Source organism: Equus quagga, chromosome 8 (genome assembly GCF_021613505.1).
Source record: "Equus quagga isolate Etosha38 chromosome 8, UCLA_HA_Equagga_1.0, whole genome shotgun sequence".
Classification (NCBI taxonomy): domain Eukaryota; kingdom Metazoa; phylum Chordata; class Mammalia; order Perissodactyla; family Equidae; genus Equus; species Equus quagga.
This window is the reverse complement of record NC_060274.1, coordinates 73980151-73998234: the sequence shown is the minus strand read 5'-3', so window position 1 is coordinate 73998234 and position 18084 is coordinate 73980151. Positions and strand designations below refer to the sequence as shown.

General features: G+C 35.0%; 1 protein-coding gene across 4 annotated transcripts in view; it reads left to right on the top strand.

Moving 5' to 3' along the window:
* ANKMY2 (ankyrin repeat and MYND domain containing 2) overlaps nucleotides 1-18084 on the top strand; it is a 38918-nt gene that overhangs the window by 2313 nt on the left and 18521 nt on the right. Inside the window, exons 1-5 of one of the 4 annotated variants that reach the window (XM_046669872.1) lie at nucleotides 799-961; nucleotides 5629-5693; nucleotides 12338-12371; nucleotides 12665-12803; nucleotides 14517-14615. In XM_046669872.1, coding sequence (XP_046525828.1) covers nucleotides 12671-12803; nucleotides 14517-14615 — 232 coding nt within the window. In that variant the 5' untranslated portion in view covers nucleotides 799-961; nucleotides 5629-5693; nucleotides 12338-12371; nucleotides 12665-12670. Of the gene's footprint in view, nucleotides 1-798; nucleotides 962-5628; nucleotides 5694-12337; nucleotides 12372-12664; nucleotides 12804-14516; nucleotides 14616-18084 lie in introns of those variants that run through there. The other 3 variants (XM_046669871.1, XM_046669870.1, XM_046669869.1) reach the window with 3 other exon arrangements.

Genomic DNA, 18084 nt, shown 5'->3' with positions numbered 1-18084 from the left:
AAAAATGATACCCACTTCACAGCGTTGTTGTGAGGATGAAATGAGTTAGTGTGTGGAAAGCATTTAAAATACTATTTGTGTTGCTGTTATTATTGGTAAATATGGTAATAAAATACTCTGTGTTGGCCGTTATTATGGTAAATATGGTAATCTCCACTTTACAGACAAGGAGGCTGAAGAACTGAGAAGCTAGATAACTTGCTCAAGTCACACAGGTAACAAGTGGCAGAGCAGAGGTATTATAGCCCATAGTCCTAGAAATATGCTGGACTTGAAAACAAACCAAACAAAAACAAAGCCAGCACCATACCAGTCCATACCATATTCACTTTGAGAGGCAATTTCATTTCAGCAAAACATTCATCTGTCAAGTTAAATTAATTTTAAATGTTATTGATTTTGTAGTTTTGTGTGCATTTAATTTGTAACATAATTTTTGGTTTATAGTTGAATGAAGGTCATAAGCAGAGTTTATAGGAACTTTTTTTTTAAGCAGGTGGGTGGAGTTGTAATTTTTTTCCTTTGGTACATTTCCCGACTTTGAGAAGCACTAGATCCGTCAGTACTAGTACTTGGAACTAAGTACATTTTCAGCCAAGTGTGACCTGTCATCTTGGCCAATCTGAAATAAACTCAGCAAATTTTTTTTTTTTTTTTAAAGATTGGCATGTGGGCTAACAACTGTTGCCAATCTCTTTTTTTTTTCCTTCTGCTTTATCTCCTCAAACTCCCTGTGTACACAGTTGTATGTCTTAGTTGCAGGTCCTTCTAGTTGTGGGACGCCGCCTCAACGTGGCCTGACGAGCGGTACCATGTCCGCGCCCAGGATCCGAATCCTGGGCCGCCGCAGCGGAGCGAGTGAACTTAACCACTCGGCCACGGAGCCGGCCCCAAACTCAGCAAATTTTTGAGTGTCTCCATTCTGCCAATCACTGCCCTCCAGAAGCTGAGTAGACGGGAGGTGAGACTTACAGTCTAGAGAATCCTGCACGTTGCTTCTGGACACTTTTTAGGACAGTTTCTTCTGAGTGAATTCACATGCTAGGTATTCTGTAGATAGTATATTTGTTCGGATGCCAAGAAGTTCCAGATGAAACTGAGAAGCTGTTTCCTGTGTACCCATTTAAATCATAGTTAATGACAGCATCCATTTTACGACATTTAAGAAGAGAAAATTGAAATAACTGAAGTGCATTTAACTGGCTTATGTTACTTGTAGATTGACTCATTTTCTAACTTCAGATATCTTTTTCATTAAGCACTGAGGAAGCACTATTTTAAAATAAATTAGACCTTTAAGGGTGTGACCAGATCTTCTGTTACTTTCCTTGTTTAGTACCTGAAATCCCTGAGACCACTGTTGCTGTCTTAACTAGAAAGTAAGGTATTTACTGGTTCTTTTCATTATTTGTGTAAAAGAAGCTATGGAACAGGCTTTAGGTAATAAGGTTTCTTCCACCAACTTTATTAAAGTATAATTAACGTACATAAATGGTGCATACTTAAAGTGTACACTTTCTAAAATCAGGTTTTTTTGGTTTTTTTAATACTGTTGAAATGCCATTTTTTTTTGTTTTTTGTTTTTTTCTTTTTGTGTGTGTGCAAGATTAGCCCTGAGCTAACATCTGCCACCAATCCCCCTCTTTTTGCTGAGGAAAACTGGCCCTGATCTAACATCCGTGCCCATCTTCCTCTACTTTCTATGTGGGATGCCTGCCACAGCATGGCTTGACAAGCAGTGCGTGTGTCTGCACCCGGCATCCAAACCAGTGAACCCTGGGCCGCTGAAACAGAATGTGTGAACTTAACCGCTGCGCCACTGGGCTGGCCCCATAAAATTAGTTTTGACTTAAGTATACATCCATGAAAATGGTCACTACAATGAAGATAATGAACAGTTCCATCACCCCCAAAAGCTTCTTCATGCCCTTTATAATCTGTCACTCCTACCACCCCTCTCTCCAGGCAACCACTGATAGGTTTCTGCATATATTGATTGGATTTCTTCACTCTAGAATTTTATATAAGTCGAATCATACAGTAAGTATCCTTTTTTTTTGTTTTTTCCGGGACTTCTTTCATTCAGCATCATGATTTTGAAGTTCATTCATGTTGTACCAATAGTTTGTTTCTTATTTTCTTCCTTTATTTCCATTGTATGGATATACCACTATTTGCTTATCTGTTCACATTGATGGACGTTTCAGTTCATTCCAGTTTGTACTATTTAAAAAAGATCCTGCTCTAAGGTCCTGTGTAGTTAATGTTATTTTTAGTATTTTTATGGTTTAGAAAGATTCAGGTCTGCTAATAATCAATTATAGTATAGAGTTCAAAGAAAAATTAAGGGCTGGCCCTCTGCATAGTGGTAAAGTCTGGCATGCTCGGCTTCAGCTGCCTGGCTTCATGGGTTTGGATCTTGGGCGAGGACCTGCACTACTCATCAAGCCATGCGGTGATCCACATACAAAATAGAGGAAGACTGGCACGGATGGTAGCTCAGGGCTAATCTTCCTCAACAAAAAAAAAAAAGAAAAGAAAAATTTAGCAAAATATGTAGTTACTATGAATTATGTGTCTGGGCAGGTTATGCAACCTCTATCAGCTTCATTGTCTTCATTTACAGAACAACAGCCTTTTAGATACTCTGATTTTTATGCAGTGATTCATATTCCCAACTTGTTGGGAATTTTGTTACAAAGTCTAAAATAGATGTTTTTCTAACAAATGTTGTAAAATATTTTGTTACAAAGTCATTTTGTTACAAAGTCTAAAAATAGATACGTGTAGGAGAACTTTTAGAAAATTCACACTTAAACAAATTCACAATTTCAAAATGTTATAATTAGAAATGTCTACTTTAAAAATACGTTTTTAACTATATATCTTATTGTCTATACCCATATATTGTTATTTTAAAATTTAGACACTTTAAATATTTTATACATGATTTTACTTATACATAAGCATTATAGCAATTAACAAGCTGAATAGTTTTTTAAATATTTTACTTGGATATAGATTCCTTAAAACATCCCACTTTGTGGATCCCACTAAATGACTGAAGCTCATACACATCCAAATCTCATGGTTATCTGATAGATTGCTAGAAACAGAAATGTTACAAATTTATTTCTCCCTTTTTGTTTGTTTTGGCTACATCTCCTTGTCTTCAGTAGAGACCAATGGTCCCAATCTAGATATTAGAAAATGTCACACTCAGTTATATTGTGCTGCTCTGAATATAAAATAACAAGAGAATCCAATATGCACTGAGGGCATACACTGGGCCCCACATTGGGACAAGCCCTTAGTCCTCCTCAGAACGCTGTGGGATGGATACTCCTATCTCTGCTTCATAGATGAGGAGGCTGAGGGTTTCCAGGACTTGTTCAGTTTCGCAGTGGTCCTGAAAGGGCTGTAGTGTGGGAGAAGTGAGGCAGTAACTGAGAGTATCGCTCTGAGCATCGTCTCTTCTCTGTTAAAATGCTGGCTCATCCAGATAAGTTGATCAGTCCCACCCTAATGAGGCAGCTTGGGTTGTGTTTTCTTCTTTGGTTTGAGCAACTTGGAGAAATTATGAAAAGGGAAACAAATATTGCTGTCATCAGTTATAGGTCTGTTAATTTTGGTCTCCAATCAAGAAAAATGTTGGCTCATTTCACATTCCTCCTTATAGTACTGTATTCCCTCATCTTAAAAGTTTAAATCATATCTAGTTCATTTCTTTTCAGCAATTAATCTTTTAAACTTTGTTGCAAAATACTGCTTGAGAGTCTACTGTGGACAGTAAGGAATGACCAAAAATAAAAATCCGTCTCCGTGAGCCATGTGTCTCACATTTCCGTGCTATTCTAGAACTCCTATAGTTTCCTATTCACGTCATTAAATTAGGAACACCAAATTAGAAATCATCGCCAGTTTTTCCTCTCGGGGTATTGTGCCCATCTATTTTCCAAAATCCATTTTTATTCTTTAGAAGCCAAAACCATTTCAGAAAAACTTTCTCATCCTAGTCCCTGTGTTTCCAAAGACTAACTGGTGTTCATTGATATGTGAGTGCACATCTCATCTTTTTTTTTCCAATTGCTCCTTGACTAGACAGATTTAACTTATATTGCTGGCCATTGGGCTAAACGTTTTGTAGGATTATTGGCTTGTTCTCTAACATGAGCCAAATGTTTATGATTGTAATCCCCGTCCTGCTCCAAACATGTGGCTTTGACATGCTCACAATCCTTGTAGTATTTTCCTTTTACTGCATAAACATCTCCTGGTCAGATGGAAAATAACCAGTTATTCCCAGTGGTTAATGGGATTCAGCTGAAGCATCGTCCTCAAGTGAAATTGGGGAGCAGGGTTTTTGTTCTAATTCCTCTCTAAAGATATTTGAGAATCTCTGATGAGAAGCCGCAGGTATGGAGAAGCTTCCATGTAGAACCTGCTAGTGTGCTTGAAGGCTTTGCCCTCTTGTTCTTTAGCCATTCAGCCAGTGATACCAACTGCCCTCAGGGACAGAAAAAGGCACTATTTACAAAAGAGCTGCTGTCGTAATCCAGGGATTTATAGATCATTCACTTGACATTTCCCCAGCAGACCTATTCCTCTGTCCACGTAGGAGACAGTTCTCTTCTCGCCTCTGTTGCTGAGGGGCATTCATGCTTGCCTAAGAAGCAGGTTGGGGAGAAAGAAGCCTGCTCATCTTTATTGTGCATTCCACCTTTGACTCTGGGAAACTGGCAGAATTGACCACATTCTTGAACTATAATTCTAAATTTAAGGAGAAGAAATAACACTCATTTGGGGGGTGCTTTCTATTCTTTTATGTCGTTTTAGAGGAGAGGCTTATCTCATCCTTTTTCCCTGAGAACATTCAATTTCATTGTTCTCTTCCTAGTCAAACCAGAAATTTTCAGCAGAACATGTGATTGGCTCTTATTAATGATGATAATAGCAACATTCTCTCCTACAACTGCTTGCTTTTGTCAGTAGGCCTTACAGAAGACTGGAGAAACCTGAGAGTTGTGGCCCAATTACAGCTTATTTCCAAATTTATGGAGACTGACCTTGAGGTTTACATTAGATGACTTTCAGTCTGAGAGTCTGAACACTGACCCTAGGCACTTACCAAGCTTTAAAGATGTGTTTACTTGAGCATTTCCAAACCCAGACTTCTATTATAAGCATGCCATCAATTCACAGGGCCTAGCAGTGACAAAGTACATAAATACTGACTGTATTTTGAGCTCCAATTATTACATTGACTGGAACTTAAGCTTTAGATGGTGGGCTGCACTAGGTGCCCTTTAAGATTTGTTTCATTATTAAGAGTCTCATGCTTTGTGGTTATTGTATTACTGCCAAAAGGAAAATGTGGCCAACTTAATGTACTCTAAGGTCAGTGGAAGTAAAAACAAGATGGAACTATTTTTGTTTCTATGAATCTATTTTCTGGATAATTACTTCATGGAATAAGTAGTATTTAACTGATGCTTTATGTGTTAACAGCCTAAGCTGACTAGTCTAGTTTTACAGATAACACTTTATAGTTTGTTTCCTTGATGTTAGGTCTTTTTCTATTCTAATGATAAATAACTTTACTTTGAATTTTCTTTCTTTTTTTTTAAGGTACTGTCCAAGAAGCTGGAACGCTGTTAGCCAGCAAGAATGTTCGTGTCAACTGTTTGGATGAGGTAAAATGAAAAAAGTTTAATAAAGTGTTTTACTTCCTATGAGAATGGATAATATATAAAATCTAATAAGAAGCGTTGTTTTCTAGCATTTGTTCTCAAGTTATACTAATCTCTAAATCAAATGTAAGCAGATGGGTTGCAAAAGACAAATAAACATGTAAAAACATGTTTAATCTTATTAGTAATCAAATAAATGACAATTAAAACTGAAAGTCCTATCATTTCTTGGAAGTGTAGGAAACGTTGGACTTTTATATGCTAATTGATTAGGTGTATATTGGCATCACATTCTGAAGGAAATTTTAGAATATTTGTCATTTTTAAATGTGCATACCTTCGATCCAGCAGTTCTACTTCTAGGGAAAGTTGACTCAACCTAAACTCAACTTTCTAGAACAATTGCTGTCCAAAATAACTTTCTAAGATGATGGCAGTGTCTATTCTGAGCTGTCCAATATGGCAGCCATTAGCTATATATGACTAGTGGCTACTTATTATACAAGCACAGTTCTAGTGCTAGAAAGTTAACTGAACTTCAATTTCTCATGCAGAAGGGGAAAAGATTTTGTTAACCCCTTACCCGACATGGATAGCAAAATTAATATCAGACAAAATAAAGTTTAAAGCAAAAAAAAAAAATTAATAGATAAAGGCTATTTCTTATAGATTAAATTAATAATCCACCAAAAGCATACCAGGCTTTACTCTTCATTATAAGCCTATAAGCATGGAGGTTCATTAAAAAAAAGATAAAATTCAAAGGAGAAATTTATAAGACCATAATAGCACCCTTTAGAAACCAACAGGTTAAGTAGAAAAAAGTAATTCAGGGGACAAAAAATTTGGATAACCTAATTAACAGTCTCAGTGCACTGTATGTGGAACAGAAAAAAATAGTACATCTTTTTATATGGAACATTGATAAGAACGAGTCTCTGTATTATACTGTTTTATAGAGGAAATTTTAGCTAATTTCAGACAAGTTCACCAAATGCAGTATAATACATCGAAAATAAACAAAAATATGACAAATAATAAAATGTGTAAACTAAAATTTTTTTTAAATTCTACATGATTCTTGGGTAAAAGAAGAAATAGCAGTAGAAATTGCTTACTATTTAGAACTGAAAACATGGCATTTATCAAAAGCTGTGTTGTGTGGCCAAAGTGATAATTCAGAGGAAATTTTGTAGCATTTATTATGTACTTTCAATCTTTTTGGTGTTCTAAGCTTTCAACTCATGAAATTAGAAAAAAAGAGTAAGGTATACTTACAAAATAGAAGAAATAAATTAAGAAAAATAAAATAGAAATAAGAATTTTCAAAAGCCGTCAAACACAAGCAACAAGAAAAAATAAAAGTTAAAAACTTGTGCTTCAAAGCACACCATCAAGAAAGTGAAAAGATAATCCACAGAATGATTTTACAGATCATATCTGATATGGCAGTTGTAACTAGAACTTGTAACTAGAGCTCCTACAATTCAGTAATAAAAAAGACAAATAACCCTATATTAAAAAATGGGCAAAGGATCCGAATAGACATTGTTCCAAAGAAGATATGCAAATGAGTGATACACACATGAAAAAATGCTCAACATTAGCTGCCAAGGAAATGCAATTCAAAACCACAGTCAGATACTTCACACCCACCAGGATGGCTCTAGTAACAAAGATGGATAATAACAAGTATTGATGAGCATGTGGAGAAATTTGAACCCTCATAGATTGCTGATGGGAAGGTAAGGGTGCAGCTGCTCTGGAACACAGGTTGGCAGTTCCTCAAATGATTAAACATAGAGTTAGCATGTGACTGAGCAATCCTAGGCATATACCTGAGAAAAATAAAACATATGGCAACACAGAAGTTGCACATGAATGTTTATAGCCTCATTACTTATAATAGCCAAAGGTGGAAACATCCAAATGTCCAGCAACTAATGAGTGGATAAACAAAACATAATAAATCCACACAAAGGAATATTACTTCATATCCACCGAAAGGAAAGAAGTACTGATACATGCTACAACGTGGATGGACCTTGAAAATGTTATGCCAAGTGAAAGAAGCTAGTCACAAAGGGCTAAATATTATGGGATTTCATTTATAGGAGATGTCCAAAATAGGTAAATCCGTAGAGACAGCAAATAGATTAGTGGTTGCCTGAATAGGGGCTGGGTAAGTGGGTGAAGGGGGAAAATGGGAATGACTATTAATTGGTATGGGGTTTCTTTTGGGGGGGTGACAAAAATATTCTAAAATTGATTGCGATGGTGATTGCACAACTCTGCAAATATACTAAAAACTATTATACTGTACACTTTAAATGAGTGAATTGTATGGGATATGAATTATATTTGAATAAAGCTGTTAAAAAAGAAAAACCAAAGTTGTCAACTAAAGACCAAGAAAATAGATACAATTTGGAAAGTATGAGCAAGAAAGTAATACGTATAAACACCAAGAAAGTAAGAGAGTGAATTATAAAGGAAATTGTCATAGCTTTTTTGTTTAAGCCAATATATCTGAAAACCCATATGAAAGTAGTAACTTTGTAGAAAAGTCAAAATGAACATATTCATCTCATATAGAAGGTATAATTAAGGAAGAATTCTGTAAATGTATTTAAACACCAACTACTTTCTACAGCTGTAAACTTGCATAAGCTTTACAAAACCTTCAAAGACGAGTTAATTCTCATTTTACACAAATTGTACCAGTAGTTCACAAAAAGACAGAAATATACTCAGCTCATTTGATAAGCTTAGCATAACGTTGATGCCAAAACAGTACGAAGCCCAAGAAAATTAGGGCTCAAGTCACTTTGTAAAAACAGATGCAAAAACACTATATAAAATATTGGCAAGTTGATTCAGTAGTGTGTCAAAAGGATAATAATGCATCATAACCAAGTAAGGTTTCTCCAAGAATGAAAAGATGGCAGTTTTAGAAAATCTTTCAGTGTAATTCACTATTAGAGAATAAAAGAGAAACAAATATGATTAACTCAACAGATACTATAATGCATTTGATAAAATTTAACAACCACTGATGGTAAAAACTGTTAAGAGATGAGAATTTAATGGATCTTCTATAACTTGATGGAAGAAAAGGTTTGCAGAAACCTTCCACAAACTTTGGCATCCTACTTAACATTAAATCATTAGACACACTCTCATATTTAACGTTAAAACCTTGGATGCACCAGAATGAAGACCAGAGACTCCTGGAGATTCTGTGAGTGAGCTGCAGGCAGATTTGGCCTTCTTGATGTTCCTTGAACATAGTACTCCTCTCCCCCAAGGAGTTTTGCACTTGCATTCCCTTTACCTGGTGCATTCTCCCTCTAGTTATTTACATCCTTTGCTCCCTCACTCCCTTCAGGGCTTTGTTTGAGTGCCACCTGCCCAGAGGGACATTCCTTGACTGTCCTTTTAAAAATGATAATCTCCTCTTTTCTTCTGGCATTCCCGCTCCTCCTTCTTCCATTCTGTTTCCCTATAGCAAGTATATCACCATCTGCCTTGTCACCCGTCTGAAAATTTAAGTGCCAGGCACTTACACCATAGTGGCATGGAATTTGTTAATTGCTAGCCACAGTTTATAGATCTATGTCTGACATATATTAGCCACTCAGTAAATACTTGCTGAATGAATGAATGCTGTATTTAATGATATAGAATTGTAACTTAATAGACAAATATTGATTAATTCTTTGATGTAAGAATTATAGGAGAGAAACTTTAGTTATTTTTAGGGTCATTGTATCAAAAATATTGTAGCAGCTCGTTTTTCATGCAATTCAGTTAAGCAGACGTCTTCCAAGGTTGTCTTTGGGAAATGACAAGGAGGTGAGAATTTTTACTCTTACATTTCATGGAATTACGATGTCATAGACTTTAAGTCTCATCCAGATTTCAGAGACACTAAAAAATGAGGGAGATGGAGACTGATAGCAATTTATAAGATTCTAGTATTTGTAAAGTACAACTCAGTTTCAGAGATGTTAAAATATGAAAATGAAATACTTCTTAGAAGAGATGATTTCATGTAACACTGAGATAACATTTTATGAGACCTTATGACTGCCTTCCTAGTTTAAACAGAGGTAGACATTAGGTATTTTATTTTTCTATCTGATACTTAGTTATTCCATATTTATAACTAGAATATGACTTTTTTTATTGAGGTAACATTGGTTTATAACATTATATAAATTTCAGGTGTACATCATTATATTTCGACTTCTGTATAGACTATATCACATTCACCACCAAAAGTCTAGTTGCCATTCGTCACTGTACACATATGCCCCTTAACCCCTTTCGCCCTCCCCACTTCCCACTACCCCTCTGGTAACCACCAATCTCTTCTCTGTATCTGTGTGTCTGTTTGTTTGTAGAACATGACATTTTAAATTTAACTATTTTAAACATGGCAATATTCTACTTCTAGTAGATTAGCAGTATTGTTTTGAATTATTCAACTCCTTGTTTTGATATTTACACTGAAATACTTTCAAAATATTAGAAAGACTAGAAAATTTATAGTATGGTGGCTTTATATCTGTATGGAATATCAAAATTTATTAATACATCTTTTTTTCTTTGTCCATTTAAATGTTTCCGCAAATAACAGGTAGTACTAGAACTAAGATGATAATGCGTTGTACTCATTGCACTCAGAACTTGTAATTTTCTTTGCATTGTTCTAAATTCTTATAGCCCAAAGTTGAACTAAGAGATAGGAAAATAATTGGGATACCCACTTACTTGAAAAGCTTAGTGTAAATTTGTCACATCACAAGTTTGGCTGCTAATACCCAGGACCATCCAGCCCAGCACTGAAATTTGATGCAGGAAATATATACACTGTATTATAAATGTGACAAAAGCAACAAGTTTAGAGATTGCACAGCAAACGATATGATTGGAGTAACTTATTACCTGTTTGGAAAGAAGCTCTTTCGTTGGTTGGCTCTAAAAACCAATATGTACTAAGAAGACAGCTAGTCAACAAGAAAGAGCAAAAGAGAAAAAAGAAAAGCAAGAGAAAAATTTTAAAAATGAGAGGAAAGGGAGGCAACAGGTAAATGGGCAGAAGTGATGAATACAGATGACAGTTAAAACACAAGCCGACATAAGAAACTGAGGACAGTTTGCAATATCAGACCCGAAAGCTTTGCACATTTGCTTTGCTTTAAGCATATTGTCACATTGTGATGAAAGCTGCTTTTTTAATTTTTTAAACTATGGGACAGTTCTGCAGTCTCAGGAGTATTCATTCTCAGAGCTAGAGAACTTGTAGTTGTAGGATGGGATTGCTGGGTGATTGACTGCCCACCTGTACTGTGTCCTTCCTTCCCCCCCAGGCTATACACTAGCTTCTTACGTACAGGTTATATCATCCTTTAGGGGCTGTCACCCTAGTCAAGCTCAGAATACATTTTTGCCTCCTTCAAAAGGTAATAACCATATAGTCTATTCCCATTCCCTTAAAGTACTCCATTGACCTCTGTACAATGAGATTTTGATTACTCATACCCACCCAGCCACCCCTAATATTTAAATACTCTATCCTTGTAGATACACCTAACTAAGGGAGTCCTAAAGTTATAATCTCCTTATCATTTTCCCGTTACTACTCTCAAGAAACTTTCACTACTTTTTTTTATTTTTTTTTGAGAAAGATTAGCCCTGAGCTAACATCTGCTACCAATCCTCCTTTTTGCTGAGGGAGACTGGCCCTGAGCTAACATCCGTGCCTATCTTCCTCCACTTTATATATGGGATGCCTACTACAGCATGGCTTGCCAAGTGGTGCCATGTGTGCAACCGGGATCTGAATCAGCGAATCCTGGGCCGCCGAAGGAAAACGTGCGAACTTAACCCCTGTGCCACCAGGCCGGCCCCAAACTTTGACTATTTTTAATGAATTACCACTTGTGTGACCACCTGAAAGGTCCCAGCCTCCCTACAATTCTCCTATCAACAACCCTATGAGAATATTGATAGCTTATGTTGATAATAATAATCTAGAACCATCGAGAACAATTCAAATTATGTTAGCATTATAAGATTTACTAATGTAAGAGATTATATGTATTAGAGGGTTTTTTATTCCAAAACAACTTTGAAATTCTAGCACTTATAGACATTATGCTGGGTTACTGAGAAAATTTACTTACAGGGAACAGCTCATTCATTTAGCTAGCAAATAGTATTAGATACTCGACATGTAAGATTAGATCTTACATTGGATATGCCCAGCACATATGGGAGACTAAGCAATGTAGCCTGGTCTAAATACTACTAACCATTTCTGCATATTTACACAATCATATATATGAATGAAACAGATATATGATCAAAATATAAATGTGATTTTGGGGATCATTGTTTTTAAAATGATATGACTGTAATATATGTCTCCCACATCTTGTTTTTCTCATTGACAGTAATTCATGGAAAATTCTCCAATTCAATAGATACAGATGAATTCAGTCAATAGCTTCACAATATTCCATGTTATGGATATACCATTCTTTATTCAACTTTCCCCTTGTACACATTCTGTTTTGAGATTTTGTCTTAGTTTCCTTTTTATAATGCGTTTGTATCTTCTTGTTCATTTGTTCCTCCAGGAGCTAAGTACGTGAAGTAGAGGTGAGAGCACAGGTAAATTTGGGTTCTGGTCCCTGCCCCAGCTATTTTACTAGTCACATGAGGTTGAGCAAGTCTTCTCTGAGTCTGTTTGCTAATCTGTAGAACAACCTCAAGTAACAAAACCATCTTTTTTCCTCAGCAGTTTATGGAGGATCCAAGTGGGGAAGTGAATATAAAAATACTCTGCAGATTATAAAGATGATTTTATTAATTCATGTTTTTGTTTTAATTTAATTGCAGGAATTGTTCATAGGCAGGGGAAATATAAATAAGTAAAATTAATACTTTTTTTCTTTCTATTAAAGAATGGAATGACTCCGCTAATGCATGCCGCATATAAAGGAAAACTTGATATGTGCAAATTACTTTTACGACACGGAGCTGATGTAAATTGTCATCAGCATGAACATGGATACACAGCCCTCATGTTTGCTGCACTTTCTGGTGAAGTGTTATCATTTATTCTAATATATTAGTCACCTATACAAATTTGTTATAAGTGCATATATATTTTTAAATTAAATGCACCTTTATTATAGTAATTTGAAGATTAAATCTTCTGGAAAGGAATGGTGGGAATTGGCTTTGAAAAGCTGTAATGTATGAAATATGTGACATAGTTAATTTGGTGCTGTTTCTTCAGTTATTGAAATCAGTTGACTATTTGTGTTGACAGCATATTTTGTGTAAAGTTGTGGAGCTAGATCTGTTATTCTTTCAGCTTAGTTCCTTTGATGTTCTGTACTTTATGTTATGAAATAACATGAAAACTTCTTGGTTGTTCTCTTGAGAAAATAACTGCTGTGATAGAGCTGTCCATTTGCTTCACTGACATTTATATACTGAATATGATGATTCATTTAGAAACTTACTCTGATTCATATTGCTTATGATTTGGAATGAAGACACTTGGGAAATATTATCTAAAGTTAAGTGGATTTATCTGTAATTGTTATAATTTTCAAGACAATAAAGATGTATAATATTATCATACTTTAAAAGTAGTAATCTGTATATAAAAAAAAGTAGTAATCTGTTATAATCCTGGAACAGGAAAGCATTTCTAAGCATGATATAAAATGTAGAATTCAAAAAGGACAACATTGCCTGATTTGATTACATAAAATTTTAACATTTCCATATGTAGAATATACCGTACATAGACTTAAAATATAAATAAAAGATTAAGGAAAATATTTATTACATATCCTAAAGGGTCATATCATTATATATGAGGAGTTCTTATTATCAATTAGAAAACAGCAAATACTACAGTAGAAAATTGGACAGAAGATTGAACAGAGAACAAAAGAAATACAGCTGGCTAACAAACATGGGAACACTTTCACCAATAATCAGAGAAATGCAAATTGGAACAATAAATGATCATTTGTCACTTATGTTGTCAGAGGTTAAGAAGGAGTGATAATGCCCAGCATTGGCATAGGGACTTCTTTGCTCTGTTTTGGGTAGTGTACATCAACCCAGCCTTGTGGAAGGCAGCCTGGCAAAATGCATGTAATATATGTGTAGTCTTTGATCCTGCAGTGTTTTCCAGGAACTATTCCTAGGGAAATCATAGTTCAAACTTGCAAAAATTAATGGAAAGTGCTGTTCACTGAGTGTAGTTTATAATAGAGAAATACCTGTAATGATTTCATTAGTGAAAGAATGCAAATAGAGTAACTATGGATGTTTAGATGGAAAAAAGTGTAGAAAGATAGACCTCTAACTGTTAATAGAAATTCTGGGTCCTGGAGGTGTGAGGGATGGGATGGGTTAGTAGATATTAAGGGAGGACTTCTATTCATTTTCTTTCTTCTGTCTTTGTTTTTGATATTTTTTGTTTTGAGTTTACGTTAAGCATTATTATTAGGAAAAACACATTTGTTTTGTTAAAAAAAAAGTGATACTCAATTCCATACCATTTTTGTATTTCTTGATGTGTTTTCTAGAAAGTAAGGTTAATTTCTATGTGGGTCCTATAGCATTTTACTCTTTACTGTAGTTGTGATTTATATTTTGGAGAAAAAATGAAAATATTCACAAGAGGGAAACCTAAAACTAAGTGGAAAAAAAGGGTACAGATTATTTAGAAGCGGCTATTTGAATTGTGCATGCATTAACACTAATAAACATGTTCCCTTTTGCCTCTAGGTAATAAAGACATCACGTGGGTAATGTTGGAAGCTGGTGCCGAGACAGATGTTGTCAACTCCGTAGGAAGGACAGCAGCTCAGATGGCAGCGTTTGTGGGTAAGTTTTTATGGCAGTTTTACGTTAGGTTATACCCAAAATTTCCCCTGTGGAAAAAATGCCACTTTGCTTCTCAGAGTACAAATACTGTCATATTTATTTTTAAAAAAGCAGAATGTTTGTGGTTTTGTCTAACTTAGTGAAACACCTCACAACAGTTTGGAGAAAATGAACAAGCTATTTTAAATTTCCACTCTGTAACTTGCAAAGAGTGGTGGGGCCATTTTAGTTGCAGTCAAATGCTTGAGTGAGTATATTTTATTTCTCTAAGGGAAGTATTTTAGTCTAATGTTTAAGAACGTGAACTGTGGATTTAGCAGTCCTGGGTTGAAATTCTGACTGTGCTGCTTAATCGCAAGTTACTTAATGATTCTGACCTTCAGTTTCCTCATTGTAAAATGGTTACATGGTTATTGAAAGGATTAAATGAGATGATAGACTTCAAGAGCTTTACATGTAGAACTAAATAAATGCAATCATTTACTGCTATTAATAATAATTACAACAATGATGCAGTTCTTCCTTAGGAAGAACCATTAATAATCATATAATACACTGCTGCTTCATTATTATCGTCATCAACCACAAACATTTTATTGTGTGTGCCCGGTGATTCTTGGTATGTTAATCCTGTTACTTAGGGGGTTTAGAAGAGTGTGGGAGTGGATATTTGATCATTGCTATTTTGGCCCCATTGATTTGGCAGTTAGGAGAGTCCATTAATCGAAAAGCAAAGATAGAAACATCTGATTTATTGGGAGTGCAGGAAATGGCCTTGTGGGAACTAATAATTAATTAAACAGATACTTACTTTCACAATCTATATCCTAAGCGTCACTCTAGGTACCTTGGTTACAGTGGTGAACAAGACAGAGGCTGTTCATGCATTCATGGCACCAAGAGGCTAACAGCAATGACAGACAGTGTGAAAATATCCTCCAGTGGATGACTTAAGTGCTCCATAGACATACATCGGAGAGGGATCTTCTATCCCATTCCAAGGGAGTTTTGGGAGAAATACACTTATGCTGAGATATAGTTGGAATTAGTCAGTTATGGGGAACAGTAACTATATATTGTGTTAAATTTTATTGTTAAATTATCTTAAAACTTCTAATAACAGCTGCTGTTGATTAAGTTAGATAGTCCCTGAGTCGCTTTATGGCAGCTTTTAGAGAGCAAATATTCTTATTTTATTTTAATTCAATTTCAGGAGGATTTGAAAAAGGTATGGCCTTGCTATGCAAACTTAAGGGAAATATTTATCTCCCACAGTTAGGGGCTCTCTGGTTGCCCCCAACTCACCTCTAAGCTTATTTTGAAGGTGTCAGTGCAGTGACAAAAGAACACTAAACTGGGAATCTTGAGACTCATCTTTTAATTCATGTCTGCTCCTAATTAGTTACAAGATCATAAGGAAATTCTTTCACCACCATGGTTTTCTGCTTTGTAAGCAGCAGCCAGGGAATTAGATGGTCTCTCTAACTCTACAAGTTTTCTTATGTCCACGATGTAACAAAGTAGAGCTCAGCTAGAGGTTAAGTAACTTTCTCCAGGTCACAGGGCTGAAAGTGGAAGAGTCGGTTCTTTCAGCCGTTAGTACAATGCTCTTTTCTTTTCCTTTTTCTTGATACTACTATATTAATAAAAATCCAAGGTAGAAGTTGTCCACAATCACATCCTAAGATAAAGGTAATGTTTTCATTCTATTTTAATCTTTTTAGACTAATTTCATACACAGAGAATTGCATTGCACCTTTTCAGTTGACATTATATTTTCTACAGTTAGTCTTTTAACAAACTCATCCTCCTCATTTTGTTCCCCTTAAGCCAATCAGTATATATACATGTGTGCACACACGTGCAAGATTTTTGTCATCTGTTTGAAATGTGGTCATAAAAATATATTCCTTGTAACTCGTTTTCTTCATTTACCAGTACAACATGGAAGTCCCTCCATCTCAGTTGGTATAAATAAATTCAGTTATTTCAACAACTGCATAATATTCCATGATACAGGTGTACCACATTTCATTTAGCTCTCCCTATTGATAGATTTTACAGTTTTTAAATCACTTCGCTGTGAATAATGTAATAATGATCCTTGATCTTCCATTTTTACATGGTAGTGCTTTAAAATCTGTAAGATATATTCCTGGAAGTAAAATGGCTGAGACAAAGCTGTGTATTTTTAATTTTAACGTAAGTCTGGATTACTTTCCAAAAGGGCACAGCAATTCACACTCCCGTTAACATCCTCTCAGAACTAAGTGTTCGCACTCTGTCATTTTGACAGTCTGATAGTTAAAAAGATGGTCTATTGGGAATTTACTTCCCCCTCATTATTAATGAAATTAAGCTTTTAGTTTTGGTCATTTGTATTTTCTCTTCTGTGGATGCCTGCTTATATTTTTTACTCGTTTTTTCTTTAGGTTGTCTTTTTCTTATTGCTTTGAGTTGTTTTATGTGTATTATGGATGCCAACCCTTTGTCTGTCAAATGTCTTTCAAATATTTTATGCTGTCTTGTTTTTCTTTTGACTTTATGGGAAGTTTTGCCATAGATATTTATTTTTGAGTAGGAATATTTTTTCTTTTATAGCTTCCATGTTTCTGATCTTGCTAAAAGAGGTCTTCTTACCATAGGATAAATGAGTATTCTCCTAAATGACCAGTTTGTTTTTTTGTTGGTTTTTTTTTGTACTTCTAATATTTATTTTTGTAGACTTCATTTTCTCCTGGATGTATATAGTTAATTGTGATAACACCATTTATTAAACCTCTCACCATTTTCCCACTGAATTGAGATACCACTTTTGTGGTAAGTTAAATTCCCTTATGTGCTAGTATCTATTTCTGGAGCCAGTCTTCTCTTCCACAGATCTGTCTGTCACTTTCTATATTAATGCCATATTGTTTTGATCACATTGACTTTAGAGTTAAGCAAGTGTCCTCTCACTTATTCCTCTTTGAATACAGTCCACTCCCACAAATCCTTTTCAGTTCTTGTTGAACTTTTATTAAATGGTTATATAATTATTTGCAGAGCATTGACATCTGTATGATGTTAAGACTTCCCACCCTATCACATGTTGTTTTTTTAACTTGTTTTTTGGTCCCTCAGTAATACTTCCTAGATTCCTTCATATCAGTCCTTTTTTTAAAAAAAAATGTTTAAATAAAACTACCTTTCTTTTAAAATTTATTTCTAAGTAATTTGTAGTTATTGCCCACATTATAAGGAGAATTCTCTCCACCACCTCTCCACTTTGTCCTTTCTAGTTGATAATGAGTGATAAAGAAAAAGCTATTGATTTCTGCTTTTTCCTTGTCATTTTTATTAGAGTCTCCTGGGTTTTATACCTATTCAATTTCATTTCATTATCTTTTTGAATTAGCTTTAAGCTTCAAAGTAAGAAGAAATAATAATAAGAGATAATTGGCATGTCTGTCCTTTTCTTATTTTTTAA